Source organism: Phocoena sinus, chromosome X (assembly GCF_008692025.1).
Source record: "Phocoena sinus isolate mPhoSin1 chromosome X, mPhoSin1.pri, whole genome shotgun sequence".
NCBI classification, from domain to species: domain Eukaryota; kingdom Metazoa; phylum Chordata; class Mammalia; order Artiodactyla; family Phocoenidae; genus Phocoena; species Phocoena sinus.
The window spans coordinates 128,381,836-128,403,294 of NC_045784.1; the positions used below are offsets into that span (position 1 = coordinate 128,381,836).

Here is a 21,459-nt window from a genome sequence, read left to right on the forward strand (position 1 = left end):
CAGGGCTGACAAAACTTCTCATTTTAGAACCCAGATCTAGCAGATCTGCACCCCACTGAGTTCCCTGTTCAGACTACACCACCAGCTTGGTTCTGCAGATGAGCAAAGTCACTGGTTGGGACTACTTGGTCTCTGCAGGTAGGAATATGGTTTGCCAAAATCTGTGTACTGGTTTTTGGAAGTCCCTCCCCACTTCTCTGTCACAATCATATTTCAAGTGGTTGAGCCCCACAGATTCCACTGCAATCTCTGTGGGAAAAAAACAGAGTAGGAGCTCCCACAAAGCAACCCACAATGTTGGGGCATGCTGGAGGTCACCTCTGGGCTCTCTCTTCTCAGTGAAGAAACTATAGGCTCATGGGGGATCTCTCTGCCTGGTGCTACACTGGGGGAGGGGGATGCAGTCAGCATGTAGTCACTCCTTTTACCTTTCTAATGCAGTCTGTCTTGGCCTCTGTGATGCAGAGATTGGGGTCACCCTCACTGCTATGTTCTAGGATTCTCTCAGTGGTGTCTTCTCCATAAATAGTTGTTAATTGCTTTTCTTGCAGGGAGGGGGCAAAGACAAGAATGACACCTATGTTGCCATCTTGGTGACTTCACTCTCAGTAACAGTGTTTGGATTAGAAGATTTATTCTCTACATATGAGTGGCAATTAAGGATTCCAACAATCTTCCATGGGCAGTAGCTCATTTAATCCCAGTGTTCCCTGGAATAGTTTTCTTATTATATTTATGTTATATAGAGGTTAAGTGACTTGCCCAATGTCATGCAGGTAAGACAATGGTATAACCCAGATTAGAACTCAGTATTCTTGCCTCCCAGTTCCTATGTCTTTTACCATTCACATTTGTTCTAACCACTAGCAGCTTTCCCCACAACCATGTTGGTATCTCATTCTTCTCATGCATTTGGATGGGGACCAGTCCCAATCAAAGCCACTCACATGGCCACATGTTAATACTTGTAAGAGAAGATGACCATCTTCCCAAGGTTCAGGCCATGCTGCATCTGTCATCATAGCTCCTTCAAGGAGATTGTAGTGTGGACATGACCAAAAACCAAAGTGCCAAGAACAGATTCCCAGCTGAAGTACCACTGACTAGAGCACCAGCCTTGGGCACCATTTCCTATTAACTTTAAACTGGAGGAGGCCTGCTAGTGCCACAGAAACCTGGAAAAGTTGGTTGTAGATCATCATAGGAGACTGATTCAGCATGGATGTGGCTCGAGGAGATTAGACAGTTTCAGGGTCAGTAGCATCTGTTCCTCACATCAGTACGGAGAGAATGTGGTGAGTAATAAGACCTTGGATTTCTCTGGCTAATACTATTTCTACTAGGAGCTCACTAGCTCTCTGTCAATAAAGGTTCATTAAACTTTCATTGTTCTCCTCCCATTAAGAGGCAAGGAAAGGACTGGTATGATTCCAGGCTAGATATGTATTTCAGGAAGGGACCAGCTTAAAGTGTATAAAGATCATAGAGCCCTTATCAAACATGATATCTGCGGGCATAAAACTCCATCAGCTAGAATGCAGAGTCCTAACCCTCCATGAAGGCTGCACCACAGTTGTACTGAGACTATGATAAATCTGAGTGGCCTAAAACAGGACCTAGCAGTGTTAATACTATCCTTCATGGACTTATGTTCATGTCATGTGACCCTTTAATGATCTGAGAAAGGGTCTGTAGGTTTTGAAATAGTGTGAATGAATGTCCTTGCTGTGCAGCAAGGCTGGAGTGTGGCTACAAGGATGGGAACCTCTAAGACTCTGAGTCTTTAGGAAGTTGGCCTAGAACTTCAAGCCTAGGGGCCAACAAGTAGCTATTCCCCAAGCAGCTCACATGTGTTATTATCTTTCTTTGTCTATAAAAGCCAACTTTCTGTGATCACAGATCAGCAAGATGATGGCATGCAACCAGGTCCTCAGGTAGATGATAGGTTATGGCCCCCCACCACCAGCTCTTGGGTCCAGAACCACTATATTCACCATCCATCCTAATGAGTAAAATGCCTGGAAAGTTAGGACAACTAAATTTGGCTATATACACTATTATGGTCTCTCTCACTTCTGGGTCTTTGTACATTCATGTTGAATGCCCTTCTCCTCTTTGCATGACAAGTTTTGAATCATCCTTTAAAGTCCAGCTCAGAAGTTATTTTATTCAGTATTTTCCGAGTTTAGACTATGGTGTTGATCCTATACAGTGGTGTAAATGAGCAGCTCTTCCTCACAGAGCTTAATGTAGTGGGAGATTGCAATGAAATGTGGTGAACGTTGGGATAGTGAAAGCAATACAGAGTAGAGTGGAAGCAAGCACACTGCTTTTTTATCATGGAGGACAAGGCATGAGAGACATGACCTTTCAGGTGAGAACTGAAGGATGAGTAGGAGTCAGCCAGGTCAAGACAGGAAGGGAAGAAACATTCTAGACTGAGGAAACACCATGCATAAAGGCCCTAAAACATATTAGTACTTGATGTGCAGTTGATATGGCTGATGCATTGTGAATGAGGTAGGCATTATGGTAGCAGGAGGCTGAGCAGGACTTTTAAGGCCTGGGTTAGAGTTTAGATTTTATTTTAGGTGCAGCAGGGTGCCATTGAAATGTATTAAACAAGCAAGTGACATGATCTGGTTTACAGTTTAAAATGCTAGCTATATAGTGATCCAGGTGCGAGATCATGATGGAGGGTTAGACTGGAGTTCTAGTGGTGGAAGTGAAGAGGAGGAGGTACAATATGGGATTTAAATTAGAGGCTGAGTGCATAAGATTGTCAGATGTGCTGGATATGGGGATGAGAGAGAGGTGTCAGTAATTCCTCCTAAATTTTTGACTTGAGCATCTGGGTGAATGATGCTTTTATTTATTGATAAAGGAATGCCCAAGGGAAAAGTTGTGTGGGTTGAGGAGTTAAGAGTGCTGCTTTTAACAGGTTAAATTTGAAGTGAAAGAACTAGGCTAGAGATATTGATTTGGCAGTCATCAGCATAAAGTAGATGAGGTGGTTTGCAAGCATGTCTGCAAAATTTTGACACTCCTCCCATTAAGAGATGAGGTCTGTGCCCAACTTCTTGAATCAGGCCTGGCCTTCGTGTCTCTGATGTAATCAACAGAATGCAGCTACTTCCCATGTTAGGTCAGTAAAAGCCATGCAACTTCCACCTGGTTCTCTTAGAACACTTGTTCTCCAGAGGTCCCTTCTGGAGATGCTCCCTTTCAGGACCCAGCTGCCAATGCTGTGAGAAGCCATATGGAAAGGCCATATATAGATGATCTAGTCAACAGTCCCAGTTGAACTTGTCCTTTCACCATCACAGCCCAGGTTCCAGACATGTGAGTGAAGGACCAAACCCCCTAGACTGGCATGCAAAACGCCCTCGTCTTCTCAGTTTAGGACCCAACATTTCCCCTCTTGAACAGGACTAGAGCTGGGTAACTAATATGCCTTCATCTCACCACAGAATCCCTTGCTACATGGAGCTTGAAAGTAGATCCTCCATCCTCGTATGTTCCAGTCAATTGAGTCACCCCCACTTATTTGAGTATTCCTATCTGAGGTCCCAGGCATCATGGAGTAGAGACAAGCCATCCTTTATTTGCCCTGTCCACATTCCTGGCCCACGGGAATAATAAATTGTCATTGTTTATGCTGTTACATTTGGGGCTGGTTTGTTACATAGCAAAAGATACTTGAAATATGTGGTTACTGAGGGTATCAGGACAGATGAGATCATTCAGGGAGAGTGTATAGAGTGAGAAGAAACAGAAAAGTAGCAGGGAGAAAAATCAAGGCTATCAGGAGACTGGTGTCATGGAAACCAAAGAATCAAGTCATTGTCAACAGTGTCAAATGCTGCTGACGGGTCAAGTAACATAACTAAAAAATGCCTTTAGGTTTTAGTAACCAGAGCAGTGGTGACTCAGCAAAAGCGGCTTCACTGAGAGCAGATAACAAATGTAGAATTCTTTTAGAAGAGAGGAGCTGGCCTCAGATGGAAGGAAGGCCACCTTATGCCTGTCACAGAAGGGAAGGGAGAGATGGTGTGTGCAGATGCTATGAGCTCTGTTGAAGTTTAAGGAATTCCCTTCTGAGAGTTTCTGTCCTCCGCTAAGCGGAAACTTTGGAGGGGGAAAACAAAGGGGAAGGTGGTTTTGTCACAAATTGTACTCTTAGTTTACTTAGGGACCCCCTGCCAGGTACCAGCACCTGCTTAATCTTCTCAATTTAGGACCCAACTTTGCCCATGCTGAGACTGGTGCTGGGCCACTAATGGTCCTGTTCGTCACCACACAAGACCCTGCCACATGAAGCTCAGGCCAAGGATAAGAGTGGGGGTGGTAGTGGTAAGGAGGTCACTACTGGGCCTGAGAGTTTGGCCCCTGCATTCCAAGGTTTAGCCTCTTAGCTTCCTTATTTGGTGTTTAATCAAATTCTTTTGAAGCTGCCAATCCATCTGAATTGCGTGACAGGCAACCAAAGGTTGGGGTTTGTGTCTCCTGGGTGGGCTGGTGTGGGGGGGCCCAGGATGTGGTAACACTTGGGACAAAGTGGACCACCGGGGCAGATGCTGGACAGGGTACTGTTTTGTTGACTTGGCTCTCATCAGAACCCCATTTACTAATAGGGAAAGTCTCATCTCAGGGGAGGGACCTGCCCGATATCACATAGCAACTGATATGGAATTGAGCCCTGACTAAAATTCAGGTGTTCATTCTTCTCAATGTTTTCCTCATAATATCAAATTGTTGGAGCTGAGGCAAAAGAAAGGTAGAAAAGGCCCAGGTGCTCTCTGATGGAAAAGGCCGGGGGCTCCAGAGGGTAGCTTGCTTAGTCAACAAGGGCAGGTGCCTTTAGCATCACCCCAGTGGGTGGTCACGTGATTAATATTTCCAGGTGAAAGGGAGCTTGTGTAATTAGATGCTATCGATACTAGAGATCCCTGCCTCTAATTCTAGGCCCCTTTGACAGAATTTTCCCCAATGCTTTCTTCCTCTTCCATTTCCCTTCTCATTCATTCCATGTCCTGCCAGACCTCTTGGAAGGAGTCAGAGTTCCAGAGGGCCTCCTTCCCAAGCTCAGTCTGAGAAGCCCTCTGAAGAGTGTCATAACACAGATGCACCCTGGTGCTCAGTCATGCCTGGCTCTCTTGCTTGCAGTACTTTATACTTTAGCATGATGAACTAATAGCTCATTACATAAACACCTCAGATTTAAAAGTTCATAGGAGCAAACAATTATTAAGCAGGAAAAAAGTTATTTTAAATGACTTAGAGCACATTTATTAGCACTTGGATGCTCTTAGAGCTGCTTTAGAATGTTGCATATTGCATGTATTTGCTTCCATTAGTCTCCATTGAGCACGGTTTAGCTAGTCTCCTTTCCAACACCACCCTGATGAAACCCTCCCCCCCATGTAGCTCTGATCTAGATTAGCGTTCATTTATTCACAAATATTAATTGAGTGCCTACACTGTGTTAGACATTCTTCCAGCAGCCTCTAGAACTGCTAGGGATATGTCTCTGAAGCTCTAAATACCATAAAATAATTAAGTCTGCAAGATTGGTCCCAGTTTGGGGTAGGATTTCAAACTCTAGGGGAGCTCAGCAACAGAAGTACTGATGGGAACAGCTTCAGCTTTCCCCTAAAACTAGGGGAATAGTTTTCAGAGGCAAAGTGGTTTTAGAAGTTTCTCAAGGAAACAACACTTAAATATGAGTATCGGGCAATTTTGCTATGGAGGCTGCCTCTCATGGTTGTTTTGGTGGTATGATTGAATTGGTCAGGGATTATGAAATTGCTGCAGCATCAGGACATCCATCAGATGACCACGTGGCTGGAACATGCACCGAGGGTCAAATTGTTCAAGTCCCTGATCTTATTTCAGACAAGAAAACCTTTTATATAATTCAAAATGCTCTCCCAAGGAGATCTTCCCCATCCTTTAGAAGCCCAGTGATTTCCTCAAGCACATCTCATAAGATTACTTCCCAGATTTTTCTTAAACTCTGTAACAAATAAGGGTCATCATCCATTTCCAACACATGGACTAACCAACTGGACAGACACTCCCTCTGCCTAGTAACTATTACCTAAGGGAACTATTGCCTAAGGGAAATAATAATCAATGGAAAAGAACAAAAGCCTTTAGAATTGCAAAGAAAATAACTTTCTCTACTTCCTGGGAGTGGGTGAATTTAGTGGAGGAAGCAATACAAGTGTTTCCTTCTCTGTCATATTGGGTAATGAGACCCCTGAGTCAATCAAAGCTGTTTTCACATGGGTTCCATTTTGGATTACTGTAATAGGTCTCTTGCTCTTGGGATACCTTTTCTCCAGCATATTCCAATGGTGTTAAGAAGTAAGGATGGCATGAGAATAGGAGTGAAAGCCAAAAACAGAGTACTGCCTGTGTTAGGCAAAGAGTGACCAAAAAAAGTTCTCTAGCCCGAGTGAGTACAATTCAGAAAGAGTTTAATAAACAGCCGCTAAACATTGCACCAAAGCATTTGGAAACACAATTTCTACAGAGAGGCAAAGGTCAGGCTTCCATTCTAAATTCCTTAAGATGATCATTAACAGGACAATCATTAACAGTCCCACACACCCCACCCCCCCATCCCACCCCCCATCCCCACATATCCACGACACTACACTCTTTTAGTCATGAACTTACATACAGACACAGTCTTAGGAATAATGGGACTGGCATGCATTATCCCAGCAATGGCAAGGAAGCAGGGGATGGGGGAAGGATGGGTGAAAAGGCAACCAGCAGCTAATGATAGACCCCTTAGGAGCATTGATCAGGGAGTAGGCAGGGAGAATCTCCTTTTGGTGCTCTCTGTGGTGTTACTTAGGGGTTCTAGGGTACTTTGGACTAGTGGCTGGGGCTGCCATCTTAATCTCATTTCCTTGAGCCATGACTATTAGAAGTGGTCTCCTTGGGTGACACACTGTGACTTTCTAAAAATCTTTTTGGTGTCCAACCAAACTGCATTCAGGATGCAGCATGCCTGTTGAGATTGTGCTGATTCTGAGATCAAGGTGGACCTGGATTCTCAGCCCTGTCTTCATTTTGGCCTTTGGAAAGGGGCACGTGACAGTTCTCTATTACAGACACTTGTAAGGAGCCTAGGCAAGTCATTCAAACACATGAAACTGAGTTTATCTACCTTATAAATATTTTACAATTATGACTGTCCCTTTTACTCATATTAAGAACAAATGAGATCAAATCTCCTAAATAATATGTTATCAAACTGATAATAAGGTTAATAATTTAGTTGACTCAAAAGTCAACTAAACTCCAATTCATCCCTCTTAAAATTGGCATCAACAGAGGACCAGAGGTCCCTGACACAGTAGGAGCAAAGTTCTTGGGCTTGGCCTACGGTTTGGAGTGTGAAGGGTGTGGAAGGAAGAATTTGATTTTCACCTGCCAGTAGCCCTCTTTTTTGAGCCAGATTTCAAGCCTCAACTACAATCCAACCCAAATCGCTTACTCCATCCAGTATTTGACTAGCTGCCTTGGCAGGGAGGTGACTTTCCTGTCTCTCTAATGTTTTTAAAAATTTAGGCATTTGATCTAGAATTTGTTCTATATGTCCCTTTTTAGTATAAATTTTAAAAATTACTTGATCCTTTTCCTAAAGAGTTTGCAGGCAGTAATGAGTCCAAGCTAAGGAGTGTCCAGCTGGCTGCAAGGGGTTCAAAGGGCTTGAGAGAAAAGGGCTTTCTGGAGGAGAGGTATACCAAAGAGAGTACTATTTTCCTGAGGGGCTGGACATGGCAGGTCATCAGCCATCTTGGTGCCAGGCTGGTCCAGTTGATTCTATCTGTTTTGGCCATACATGGTAGACAGTGGTAAGCCTTAACTGTCCATACTAACCTCCAAGCCAATAAAGGGGTTGTGGGCCATGTTCAGAGATTAGCACTGGCTCCTGCCTTTGTTATCAGTATTTATGCCTAGTGGGCCCTGCTGTGGGCAGGGGAGGTGGCAGGCAGGACCACATGGGACACAGCCTGGCTCCCTAGTAAGTCAGAATCATCTGATCTGGACCAGTCAACAATCATCCTTAGTCTGGAACTTTCAAATACCCAAGGCTCTCACTACAGGCCATAGAGGCCTGTTCTTTCTTTAGTGGGCAGAGTGCAATAAAATACATGCTGTGCCCTCAGCTGAGGGAGACTGGCAGATTAAGATGAGCAACTGGACAAATGGCAGTGTTTGGCTCCAATGAGGATATACTCAGCAATGGGGAAAAGTAATTTTTTCTGTTGTTATTGTTTCTTCATTGAGATTCATAAATATTAATTGAGAGTCATGGCTTGGTAAGAAGGTTAAAAAAGAAGAATCCTGAAACACATGAAGGGGAGCCCTGGGGTTTGGGTGCATGGACACTTCCTAGGGTATACAGTGCTCTGGTTGCGGCACTGCCAATATCTACTGTTTGCGGATCATGCCCTTGATAGCTGACTCCCGGTTGACATATGTGGCCCAATAGACCAGATTGAAAATGGCAAAGAGCACAGGAAAAATGATGCGGGAAATTTTGTCAACCTTGCTGACACTGTTGTAGGTCTTGGTCTCAGTTGGGATATCCTGCACGTAGGTGGTCTTGGGTGAAGCAATGATTGTCGGGGTTGAGGAGGCACTAGGAGCAGCGCCCTTGGAGATAGTGGAGAACTCAGTGTCCTTGGCCAGGTTGATGGGATAGGTGGTCCCCACGATGTTGAAGGTGGTGCTGGTTTTCTTTGTCGGGACTGCTGGTGTTTTCTTCTAGGGGCCAGAAAAAGTAGGGGAGAGGGGGGGAACAAAACAAAAGCTAATTAATCCATTATACAGAACACCTTCAGAGGCTGTGGGGAGGAGGCGCCATGAGGGAAGTTAGGAAAGAGGGGCTATGAAGCCAATAGCACTGAGTAGCCAGGTTTGTGTCTGGGGATAATTGAAGATGAGTTTGAAAACAAAATTTGCAACATCCTGGTTTACTAGCTATGTGGCTTTGGCCAAGTCACTTCTCTTAGAGCTTTAGTTTCTTCTTCTGTAAAATGAGGATCAAAATATTTTTCAGGGTTGTTGAGAGGGTCAGATTAAAAATTGGTGGCATAAATAACTGGAAAACTGAAATCTTGGTCACATGTAGGGTCCTATACAATAATGTGATTTGATCCTCACAGTAATCACGTGAGGTAAGTGTGTGAGATTACTCCCATTTGACAGATGAGAAAACTCAGCCTCAGACTGAGTGGCAGAGCCCACACTAGCCACCTGGGCTCTCAACTTTTATCCAGGGCTGCACTGTACTGCTTTCTATAAATATGAGACACTTTTTGGTTACCCGAGACATAACTCCAAAAGGCTTCAACCATCAAGTGGCACATCTCCTGTGAGGAAGAGAGCTTGGTGAGTCTGAAAGTCATTTCGTCTTAAAGACACATAAATACTATAGCATGTTTACATGCATCATTATAACAGTATCTCACCCTTCATGCACTGTAAATGTCCACTCTTGCAAGGCTGCAGGCAGGAGCCACAGCCTCCCCAGGGAGTTATGCAAATGCTTCCCTCTGACACAACAAAGGCAGGGATGCTGGGGGCTTGCTATGACACTACACTTTGTTTTCTTTTTCCAAATTATAAAAAAAACTCAGTGGTAAACAAACATAGATACATGTTCCCATTTGTTCTCATATATATGACTTGTGTATACATGGACCTTCCATGTAGAAAAGAGAAAAGAAGACAAAGCTCAGGCCTGGATCAGAAGAGAGAGGCTGAGAGGCTGAGGAACAGGGGAGGACAAAGACAGTGGCTGAGGTCATAGTCTGAGTGCTGAGCTCATAGTGTTTGTTGCCTCACTTCCCTCTCTGGCCTTTTCTTCCTTCCATCTCTCTTTGTTTCTAGGGAAAAGTAGAGCTAGATGAGCTTCAAAAATACCCAGGAGTATTTGACAAAAAGTGACAACTAATTATGTTGCCCTGATTTCACACACCTCACATTGTTCCCTTAATGTTACTTTGCTTCCCATCATCTGTTTTACTTCTTTACTTCCTACTTGTTTCCTTCCTAGGTTTCTCTACTCCCACCCTCTCTTACTGACCCCCTTTCTCCTAATCTATTTCTATTTCTTTACTTCAGAGTTCCCACCATTTTGATCGTTTTTTTTTTCTTTAGACCACACTGCCATTTATCTTCCTGATCCTAATAATAACTTCTGCCCAATATTTACTGAATATTTACTGGGCCAAGAACTATGCTAGGTGTTTAGGGATACGTAGGAAGGTTAAAAGTTCAATCCCTGTTTTCTAGGAGTTTACAGTCCAGCAAGGGAGACAGCCTTGTGAACACATCATTGCCATATAATGTGATAAGAGTTCTAAGAGATATGAACAAAGTGTGATGGGAATTCAGTAGAGGGAGGGACAAAGTACCTACAGGTGCTGGAAAAGGTGGCTCAGAGAAGGCAATGAGGATGGTGAGCTGGGTTGCAAAAGATGAGCAGGAGCTCACCAGATGAAGATGTAGCAAAGGCCAGTGCACAGGCCAAAGGCACTGCTTATTTGAGGGATGACAAGTAGTTTGCTGTAGTTGGATGACAGTGTGCATGGTAAAGGCCTGCCTGTGCTGGCTTCAGGGTTTTCATCAGGGAGGGGAAGGGGAACAAAAAAGGGGGTGCTGGTTTAAGTAAATGAGCAGTCTGACTAATGGACATTTAAAAAGCAATACTGTTCTTTCTCCTTGAGGATTGTAGTCACATTGCTACAAGTGGAGGGGGACAGAACTCTAAGGCTTCTAAGAACTGCGTAAATGCTTTAAATACTGCATGGGACTCATTTATAATTAGCAAATTCATTGTGAATACAGTCCTGCTGCTAAATGCCTCTGCTATTAAATAAAGGAGCACTTCACTTGTTTGCCTGCTTACTTATTAATTTGCTTAGTAATCTCTTTTTTTTCATGGGTACACAAGAAAAAAAGGAAAAAATGGAAAGAAAAAAACCACTACCCTGACTTTGCTAGAAGCTTTCACACTCACATATATTATTTCATTTAGTCATCTTATTAGCTGGTTACAACCAAGTCTCTGAAATAATCATTCTGAACAGCAAACACTTTATTTAGCTCTGTAGGCACTTTGTGTTCTATAGGTGGAGAAGCAGCAGTTGACTTAATCGCAGATTTTTTAAGTAATAAAAGAAAATTACCTTTTAATTTCCCTTGCCCTTTCCATCATGGCACATTTTAATCAGCCACTATAATTTTTACCTAAATTGTCAAAGAAGGGAAATCAAAGCCAAAGTTGTAGTGCTGAGAAGACAGAAGCAGGAGGCAGAGATTAATGGTTAATAATTCCCATTTCTGCATCTAGTTTTCTAATAATTCTCTATGCCCTGGAATTTGATAGATACAAACTAGTGACTTAACTTTGACCAAGATGCAATTCTGTTCTTACCTCCTTAGCCAATGCCAGGCTCTTAGCTACATGATAGATGTTTACAGAATGAAAAATGACCCCCCAAATAAAGATTCTTGATGTGATTTCTAGTTTTTTCCTCCTGAGTCTTGACCTCTCCTATACAGACAGCATATCTCTATAGTTCATCCTGGAGTAATTCCCATACCACCAAAATGAAATTGACTCTTCCAAATTCCTCCAAGCATTTTGACCTGAGGACAAGGACACTTTTCTATCTAGAAGGCCACCTCATGTGGATTTTGGAATGAGGTAATGAAAACTTTTATGGATCAATGCATGTCCAACTCATGAGTTTTTCTCAGATGGCACTCATGTTTGTTTATTATTTCCAGAAGTGCTAATTAGAGAGTTAGTTGAAGCCCTGAATGTACCTGAGACCACCAGGACCTCAGAGTATATGCAGATATGGTCTCTGTGTTAACCCTGTAACATTCATCCAGCTTTCCTGAACCCCAGTTTTCAGAAGTGGGGCAAAGTAATGGAATATATGCTATGTTGGATTCAAAGACAAATCAGACAAAGACCCAATTTTTAAATGCAAACAACCCAATTGTTTAAATGGCAAAGGACTTGAATAGACTTCAAACATCTTCTTCTCCAAAGAAGATATAGAATTGGCTAATAAGCATGTGAAAAGATCCTTAATATCACTGGTCATAGGGAAATGCAAATCAAACCCACAGTGAGATACCACCTTACGCCCATTAGGGTGCCTACTATCAACAATAAGAGCAATAAAATAAAAAAAGAAAATAACAAGTGTAGACAAGGATATGGAGAAATTTGAACCCTTGTTTACTGTTGGGAATGTAAAATGGTACAGCTGCTATGAAAAATGGTATGTCAGGTCCTCAAAAAATTAAAAATAGAATTAAAATATGACCCAGCAATTCCACTTTGGGGTATATACCCTGCAAATTGAAAGCAAGGTCTTAAAGAGATACTTGTACACCCATGTTCATAGGCAGCATAATTCTCAATAGCCAAAAGATGAATGCAATGAAAGTCCATCCATACAGTGGGATATTATTCAGCCTTAAAAAGGAAGGAAATTCTGACACAGGTTACATGAATGAACCTTAAGGACGTTATGCTACATGAAATAAGCCAGTCACAAAAAGACAAATACTGTGATCCCAATTATGACGTACTGAGAGAAGTCAGATTCATAAAGACAGAAAGTAGAATGGTGGTTGCCAGGGGGAGACTGGAGGGGAGAATGGGAATTTCTGGTTTCATGGGGACAGAGTTTCAGTTTTGCAAGATGAAAAAGTTCTGGAAGTTGGTTGTACATTGTGAACCTACTTATTAAAATTGGTTAAGATGGTAAATTTTAGGCTGTCTAATGAGGAACAGTAATTAAAATAAGAGAGAACTAAAATATAAGGGAGAACATAAGAAGTACACAGAAAGGCACAAATGCTGAGTCAAATGAATTCAAAAGAGGAAAGGAGCATGCTGGATCAGGAAGAGGTCAGTAAGCCAATAGAAAGGGGAGAAAATGCAGGTGGAAGAGAAGTAATCACTGGCACCAGTTTACTGAGAGGGTGGGAGATATCCAGAGCATATGTGGGGAGGTACCTGGGGCCAGATCACAGCTAAGGAAAGAGCGGATGAGACTCAGATACTATCCATGGTTTATCAATTTTGTTTATCTCTTCGAAGAACCAACTTTTAGTTTCATTGATCTTTTCTATTGTTTTTTTAGTCTCTATTTCATTTACTTTTGCTCGGATCTTTATGATTTCCTTCCTGCTACTAACTTAGGGTTTTGTTTGTTCTTCTTTTTCTAGCTTCTTTAAATGTAAGATTAGGTTCTTTATTTGAGATTTTTCTTGTTTCCTGAGGTAAGCTTGTATTACTATAAACATCCCTCTTAGAACTGCTTCTGCTGTATCCCAAAGATTTTGGATCACTGTGATTTCATTTTCATTTGTCTCCAGGTATTTTTAAATTTCCTCTTTGATTTCTTCAGTGATTCATTGGTTGTTTAGTAGCATATATTTTAGCCTCCATATGTTTGTGTGTTTTGCAGTTTTTTTTTGTGTGTGTGTGGTTGGTTCCTGCTCACATGGTGTTACGGTCAGAAAAGATGCTTGATATGATTTCAATTTTCCTAAATTTACAGAGGCTTGTTTTGTGGCCTAGCATGTTATCCCTCCTGGAAAATGTCCCATGTGCACTTGAAAAGAATGTATATTCTGTTGCTTTCAGATGAAATGACTTATAAATATCAATTAAGTCCATCTGGTCTAATGTGTCATTTAAGGCCAGTGTTTCCCTATTAATTTTCTGTCTGGATGATCTGCCTGTTGATGTAAGTGGGGTGTTAAAGTCCCCTACTATTATTGTGTTACTGTCAATTTCTCCCTCTATGTCTGTTAATATTTGCTTTATGTATTTAGGTGCTCCAATGTTGGGTGCATATATATATTTACAATTATTATATCTTCTTTTTGGATTGATCCCTTGATCATTATGTAATATCCTTCCTCATCTCCTCTATCTGTCTGTCTTTATTAAAGTCTATTTTGTCTGATATAAGTATTGCTACACTGGCTTTCTTTTCACTTCCATTTGCATGGAATACTTTTTTTCCATCCCCTCAGTCTGTGTGTGTGTCTTTAGATCGGAAATATGTCTCCTGTAGGCAGCATATATATGGGTCTTGTTTTTTTTATCCATTCAGCTACTCTGTCTCTTTTGATTGTATCATTTAGTCCATTTACATTTAAAGTAATTATTGATATGTATGTTCTTATTACCATTTTGTTAATTGTTTTTGTCTGCTGGTGGGTGAGGCTGGTCCCAGGGCTAGAGCAGGCTCACTGGAGAGTGAGGCCAGAGCCTGGGGTGTTCTGAGGCTGGTGCCTGCCCACTGGTGGGTGAAGCTGGGTCCCAGGGTCTCTGGCTGGAGGTCGCTGGGGGTCCCGGGTCTGGTGCCTGCACACTGGTTTGTGGGGCAGATCCCGTGCCCTCTGGTGGACAGGGCCATGTCCAGGGGCAGCTGTGGGCTCAGGGGGTCTTAAGGCAGCCTGTCTGTTGGTGGGTGGGGCTGTGCCCATGCCCAGTTAGTTGCTTGGCATGAGGTGTCTCAGCACTTTTGCCTACAGGCAGGGATGGGTCCTGAGGCTTATAAGCTAGAGGGAGGATTTCACAATGGTGCTTACCAGCACCAGTGTCCTCATAGTAGAATCAGCTCCCCAAATGGCTGCCACCAGTGTCTGTGTCCCCAGGGTGAGCTGCAGTTGCCTCCTACCTCTCTGGGAGACTCTCCAGATCAGGAGATAGCTCTGACCCAGGCTCCCATTACTGCTTCTGCCCTGGATCCCGGAGCACGTGAGAGTTTGTGTGCGCCCTTTAAGAGTACAGTTTCTACTTCCCACAGCTCTCTGGGACCCTCGAGAGTGAGCCCTGCTGGTCTTCAAAGCCAAATGCTCTGGGGGCTCGTTTTCGCAGTATATGACCCACAGGCTATGGAGCCCAACATAGGGTCAGACCCCTCTCTCCTTGGGGAGAACCTCTGCAATGGTACTTATCCTCCTGTTTGTGGATTGTCCACCTGGGTTTATGGAACTTGCCTATATTGCGACTCCACCTCTCCTATCCATCTTGTTTGGTTCCTTCTTCATACATTAGTTGTAGAAGATCTTTTCTGGTACATTCCAGTCTTTTTCATCAATGGTTTTTCTGCAAATAGTTGTGATTTTGGTGTGTCCATGAGCAGAGTTGAGCTCAGGGTCTTTCTACTACGCCATCTTGGCTGATCCACCTGTTTGTTTCTGTTTCAATCGATTCACCAGGGATAGAGTATGACTGTTGTCAGGGCATTTACACCTACTTTAGAAAAGGGTAGGAAGGCCACCAGTTTATGAATACAAGTTAACCCACGGTGAATATCATTCACCCCAGAGAGAAAATATCAAGTGGTGACTCAATTTGTGGCTATTTTTACAGGAATGCCCCCAATTTTTTTTAACACCTTTATTGGAGTATAATTGCTTTACAATGGTGTGTTGGTTTCTGCTTTATAACAAAGTGAATCAGCTATACATATACATGTGTTCCCATATCTCTTCCTTCTTGCATCTCCGTCCCTCCGACGCTCCCTATCCCACCCCTCTAGGTGGTCACAAAGCACGGAGCTGATTTCCCTGTGCTATGTGGCTGCTTCCCACTACCTATCTATTTTACATTTGGTAGTATTTATAAGTCCATGCCACTCTCTCAGTTCATCCGAGATTACCCTTCCCCCCACCCCGTGTCCTCAAATCCATTCTCTACGTCTGCATCTTTATTCCTGTCCTGCCCATAGGTTCTTCAGAACCTTTTTTTTTTAGATTCCATATATATGTGTTAGCATGTGGTATTTGTTTTTCTCTTTCTCACTTACCGGGACAACATTAAATACACCAACATTCGAATTATAGAGGTCCCAGAAGAAGAAGAGAAAAAGAAAGGGACTGAGAAAATATTTGAAGAGATTATAGTTGAAAACTTCCCTAATATGGGAAAGGAAATAGTCTATCAAGTCCAGGAAGTGCAGAGAGTCCCATACAGGATAAATCCAAGGAGAAACATGCCAAGACACATATTAATCAAACTATCAAAAATTAAATACAAGAAAAAATATTAAAAGCAGCAAGGGAAAAACAACAAATAACATACAAGGGAATCCCCATAAGGTTAACAGCTGATCTTTCAGCAGAAACTCTGCAAGACAGAAGGGAGTGGCAGGACATATTTAAAGTGATGAAAGGGAAAAACCTACAACCAAGATTACTCTACCCAGCAAGGATCTCATTCAGACTTGACAGAGAAATTAAAACCTTTACAGACAAGCAGAAGCTAAGAGAATTCAGCACCACCAAACCAGCTTTACAACATATGCTAAAGGAACTTCTCTAGGCAGGAAACACAAGAGAAGGAAAAGACCTACAATAACAAACCCAAAACAATTAAGAGAATGGTAATAGGAACATACATATCAATAATTACCTTAAATGTAAATGGATTAAATGCTCCCACCAAAAGACATGGACTGGCTGAATGGATACAAAAGCAAGACCCATATATATTCTGTCTACAAGAGACCCACTTCAGACCTAGGGATACATACAGACTGAAAGTGAGGGGATGGAAACAGATACTCCATGCAAATGGAAATCAAAAGAAAGCTGGAGTAGCAATTCTCATATCAGACAAATTTTTAAAAGCCATTAATGATAAGAAACTAAACTTTTCCAAACTATGGATGGAAGTTGAGCATTTTCTCTAATGTAAAATAAGATAAAATATTATTCTAGAGCATTCAAATATACTTACCTGAAAATAAGAAAAAAAGCATAAGAATTACTGTGTTTCCAAAATTTAGGTAAGAATTTATGAATACTTTAAAAGCAGTTCTAAGAATAATAACTGTCTTCTTTTTAAAAGTAGAGGTTTATTTCTTCATCTTAATTTGCTTTGATTATTCTTAATTTTCAAAAAATTGAATCAAGGTAATAATGCACCTAGTTAAAAAGAAATAAATGTAAAGACTTATAATGAAAACCAGGAAAGCCTTATCCCCATGTATCCCAACCTTGTCCAGCAATTCATAATTATTTTTAATTCTCTTAGCTGATACTTCTAACAGTTATTTATATATTTCTAAATAATATGCTTATACTGCTATCTGTTTTGCACATAACCATTCATCTTTTCATGATAATGATTTACCTCACTTATGCAACCCTTCCTCCATCTTCCAATACAATTATAACAATATTTTTAGTTCAATCAATAATCAATCATATCATTATAAATGACTATATAAATACCTCTAACCTCTTGCTACAAACTGCACTGGTTCCTCTCCAGGTGTGCTTGCTGCATAGATTTCATCTTACGTATTCCCTTCATCTATCTCCTCTGTAGGGTACTCTCTTCTCTGGATCCAATGTCGTTCCCTTTTTTGTTCTATTCTCTTGTTTTAGTAGAACATATCCTCCAGTATTTTCCTAAGGTGGAATGCATGGGAAATGACATTTCTGAGTTCCTGCAGGTCTGAAAATAACTACTCTACCTTTCCACTTAAGTGATACTTCGGCTAGGCATAGGATTCAAATCCTCAGATTCAGGGTTTACAGCTCCACTGTCTTTCAGCATCCAATGTAGCTGAGAAGTCTGATGCCATTCTGCTAATCATTTCTTTGTAGATAACATTTACTGTCTTTCTAGAATCTCTTTAGACTATCATTTATCCCTGGTTTTCTAAAATTGCAAGATGATGTCACTTTACGTGGGCCTATGGGGACAGTTTCAATCTGGATGCTTATATCTTTCCATTTGTAAAGATGTCTTGTTCTTTGTTAATTTCCTGTGCTCTCGTTTCTCTGTTCACTCATTCTGCAGCTTCTGAGTTGGATGAATTTTCTGGATTCATCTCTAAGCCCCTTAACCTTTTCTTTTACATTCTCCATTTATTTCCTTTTTACCCTACTTGTAGGGAGATTCTCTTCAGTTTATTTTCCCACCTTTCTATTGAAATTTTTATTTTGGCAGTTATTTTTCATTTCAAAAGCTCTTCTTTATTCTCTGATTTCCTTTTATATTAGCATCCTATTCTTATTTTATGCATATATTTACAACTATAAGATAAAATTTACTTTTGTTTTTCTTAAATTCTCTTTAATTCCCTGAATTATCTCTGTTCCTGCCAAGATGAGTTTTGTTTTTGTTTTCTTTAATCTTTTCTTTTTCACGTTGAAAATTTCACTTTGGTAATCCTTGGTATCCCAGTTTTATTTGGCAACATAAAAGATGTCTGTATGCTCAGTGTACCTGAGCTGGGCTTGCTGATTTGCAAACTATGATTTAAGAAGATTATTTGGAAGGAGGTCATATTATGGGGTACTCCAAAATGTCACTATGTAGAGGTCTTTTCCCTGGAGACATTCAGCTTCTTTAGAAGAGAAGCTTCTGCTGTTCTTCAGGAAAGTATACATCTGGCTGTAGACATTTTACATGTTGGGCAGGCTCTAGGGTCTTGACTACTTTGTACACAGACTTTTAGCCAATCCCCCTAATTGCAGCCCCATGATTTACTGTCTGCTGTACCAAGCACCTTGAATACTGAGTTTCTCTGGGGTTCTATCTTACTCCAGCTTGATAAATCAGTTCTTATTCTCCCTTTCCCCATTCATTTTTCTTGAAAAATGCATTACAGTCTCTTGTCTGACTGAAATCCTTCTCCAGATCTCCTGGTACTTGTCGGTTTAAACCTATTTTATTTCTTTACCCTCATTTTAATGGAATTTTTAAAGGAAGCAGTGATAAAACATGTAGTTGTTCCTCAGAAGCCCAGAGTTCATCTATTTTGCAGAGTGCTATTATAAGGTAGTCGTTAGTCATTTGTCTTCATTTGAAAATGAATTTTTGTTCCTACCTACCCCTCCTTTTCCTTTCCTTTATCTTTCCCCTCACATTTTATCTAATCCTTGATCATAGTACAGATCAGAAATAGATTTTTGAATCATTTTTATTAGTTTTAAACAGTTTTGTGCTCACCCATTCTAGCTTTGTGAGGCAAATAAGGTTTAATATGTCTCTTTAAAGAAGGAAAAAAGCAGAATAAGTTATGATTAAATTTCACTATTTTTACTTTTAATGCACTTCATTCTTTTGTCCTGTGGGTCAGTGGTTCTCACTGTTAGTTCATTCATATTGTAGCAGTGTAGACAAAGCACAGCACTCTCACATTAGAGATCCATTTTTACACATTCCATTGTTTTTTTTTTCAAATCTCATAATCAACATCCTTTCAATAACTTAAATAGATTGACCATGGAGAGGGACTAAGGGGGACGACTGAGATCACCATCTTTGCAGAAGACTTTTAGATCATTCTTTTTGTTCTCTTTTTTTCATTTTCAGTACTCCTTGGAATTAGTGAAACAGTTATCATTTTTGACATCTACATTTACAGTTTCTTAATCTATTCTAGTGCTCTCTGTACCTTCAAACCACCACTGCATCTCTTCCCAGTCACAAAAAAAAAGTCTACCATATTTTTCACAAGGTATCCATGACTGCCTTTCAGATATCTGAAATTAGCAATCATCATCCCCTTAATGCATTTGTCCCTTCTCCACTATAGTAACCAAACTGGAACAGCATATTTTAAACATGGTCCAACCTGTACAGAATAAAAGGGGCTTATCATCTCACTTGGTCTAGGTAACTTCTAACTCAGACTCAAACAAACTTTGGCTTCTCAAGAGTTATACCACATGGATTCCTTATATTAAATTTGCCATTTTCCTATATCCCAGCATCTTATTTATAATACACAATTTTTGTTAAGTTTTTTTATCCTAGAACTAACTTTTTTAGAATCTATGTGTAAGAATATATACACTACCACGTATAAAATAGTTAGCTAATCGGAACCTGCTATAAAGCACAGGAAGCTCAGCTTGGTGCTCTGTGATGACCAAGATGGGTGGGATGGGGGGTTGAGTGGGAGGGAGGTCCAAGAGGGAGGGCATATATGTATACATGTGGCTGATTCACTTCATTGTACAGCAGAAACTAACACAACATTGTAAAGCAATTATGCTCCCGTAAAAAAATTTAAAAAGAAAATTAAATGTTAATCTGTTGATTTCAGCCTGTTCTTTCAAACTTCAGAAATTCTGTTTGATTCTAATTCAGAAGATACTCCTCTTCATTAATGCCGGTTTACAAATTTGAATCTCCTACATTCTATATCTTCATTTAAGTCACAGATGACAGCATTTAAGAGGGAAGGGTCAAGGACAAAGCCCTATGGCTTATCACAGGAACGTCCATTCAGGTTGATGACCCTCCATCAATGAATTATATTTGACTTCAGTTGGTCAACCAACTACATCAGCATAATTGTATCACTTTTTCTACTGTTGTTTCTTCTTCATGAAGACATAATTTTAAAAAGTTACTCAGATGTCTTTTCATGAATTTTCTTAAGGTTAGTTTGGCATAATTTCTTCTTAGGGAACTCAGACTGGCTATCAATAGTTAGTGCTAACTGCTCTTAAAACATCTGTTTAATAATATATTCCAGGGACTTTTCAGTTTAATATGTCAGAGTAAGGACATCTTTGCTCTCTTTTCTTCTCTGTAACCAATCAAAATTATAAGAAAAATGAGATATAGAAACCAAAACTCTACCTTTGATGAAAATTGAAAGCATTTTCTCATCCCAAAAAGTAAGGGCTCCCAAATGCAGTAAAAATTGTATCAGGGTGAAGAAGACACAAATGCACTAAAAATTGTATCAGGATGAAGAAGACACTGAGGATGCCTACTGTTCTGGATTTCAGGCCAAGAATAGAGTCCTAAAAGGTGGGTGGCAGGACCTGAGTGAGAAAACAAATGACCCTTGTTTTGAAACAAAATGGTTTTAAGGCTGGTAGTGAGAACATTCTGGAATACTGTTTGACCACCACAGAGTAGAGAGGAGGTAGAGACTGGAAAAATTAGAGGATATGATACTACACATATGTGCGTGCACACACTCTCTCTCTCTCTCACACACACACACACACACTACACCATACATAGAGGACTTTCTTGTGAGTTATTTGTAAGAATTTATATAGATAACAGATCATGGTCAAACTACTCACTTTCAACTACATACTCTCAACTACTCACTACCATCCTACTCATTCTCTCAGTCCCTCCCCAAAATGATACTTTCATACATAGCAGTGCTAGTAAAGAACTCCTGTAATACAACTTCAAGTAACAATTGAAAAACAATAATATGGTATTGATGCAAAATATGTTACAAGGAGAAGAAATAACCAATAAAGGACTGTGTAACAACACACAAAACAAACATAGAATACATGAAAAGCTAAGTCAGCAGAAATCATAAAATGAATATAAGGAAAAATAATACTGCTATAGAAATGAAGGAGAATAGGCATGGGTGAAAA

The 21,459-nt window shown here is 40.7% G+C and overlaps 1 protein-coding gene across 3 annotated transcripts in view; it reads right to left on the bottom strand.

Moving 5' to 3' along the window:
- Window positions 1-6,465: 6,465 nt before the first annotated feature.
- Window positions 6,466-21,459, bottom strand: part of GABRA3 (gamma-aminobutyric acid type A receptor subunit alpha3) — a 254,155-nt gene continuing 239,161 nt past the window's right edge. The window contains exon 9 of one of the 3 annotated variants that reach the window (XM_032619686.1): window positions 6,466-8,790. In XM_032619686.1, coding sequence (XP_032475577.1) covers window positions 8,455-8,790 — 336 coding nt within the window. In that variant the 3' untranslated portion in view covers window positions 6,466-8,454. The remainder of the gene's footprint in view (window positions 8,791-21,459) is intronic. The other 2 variants (XM_032619687.1, XM_032619688.1) reach the window with 2 other exon arrangements.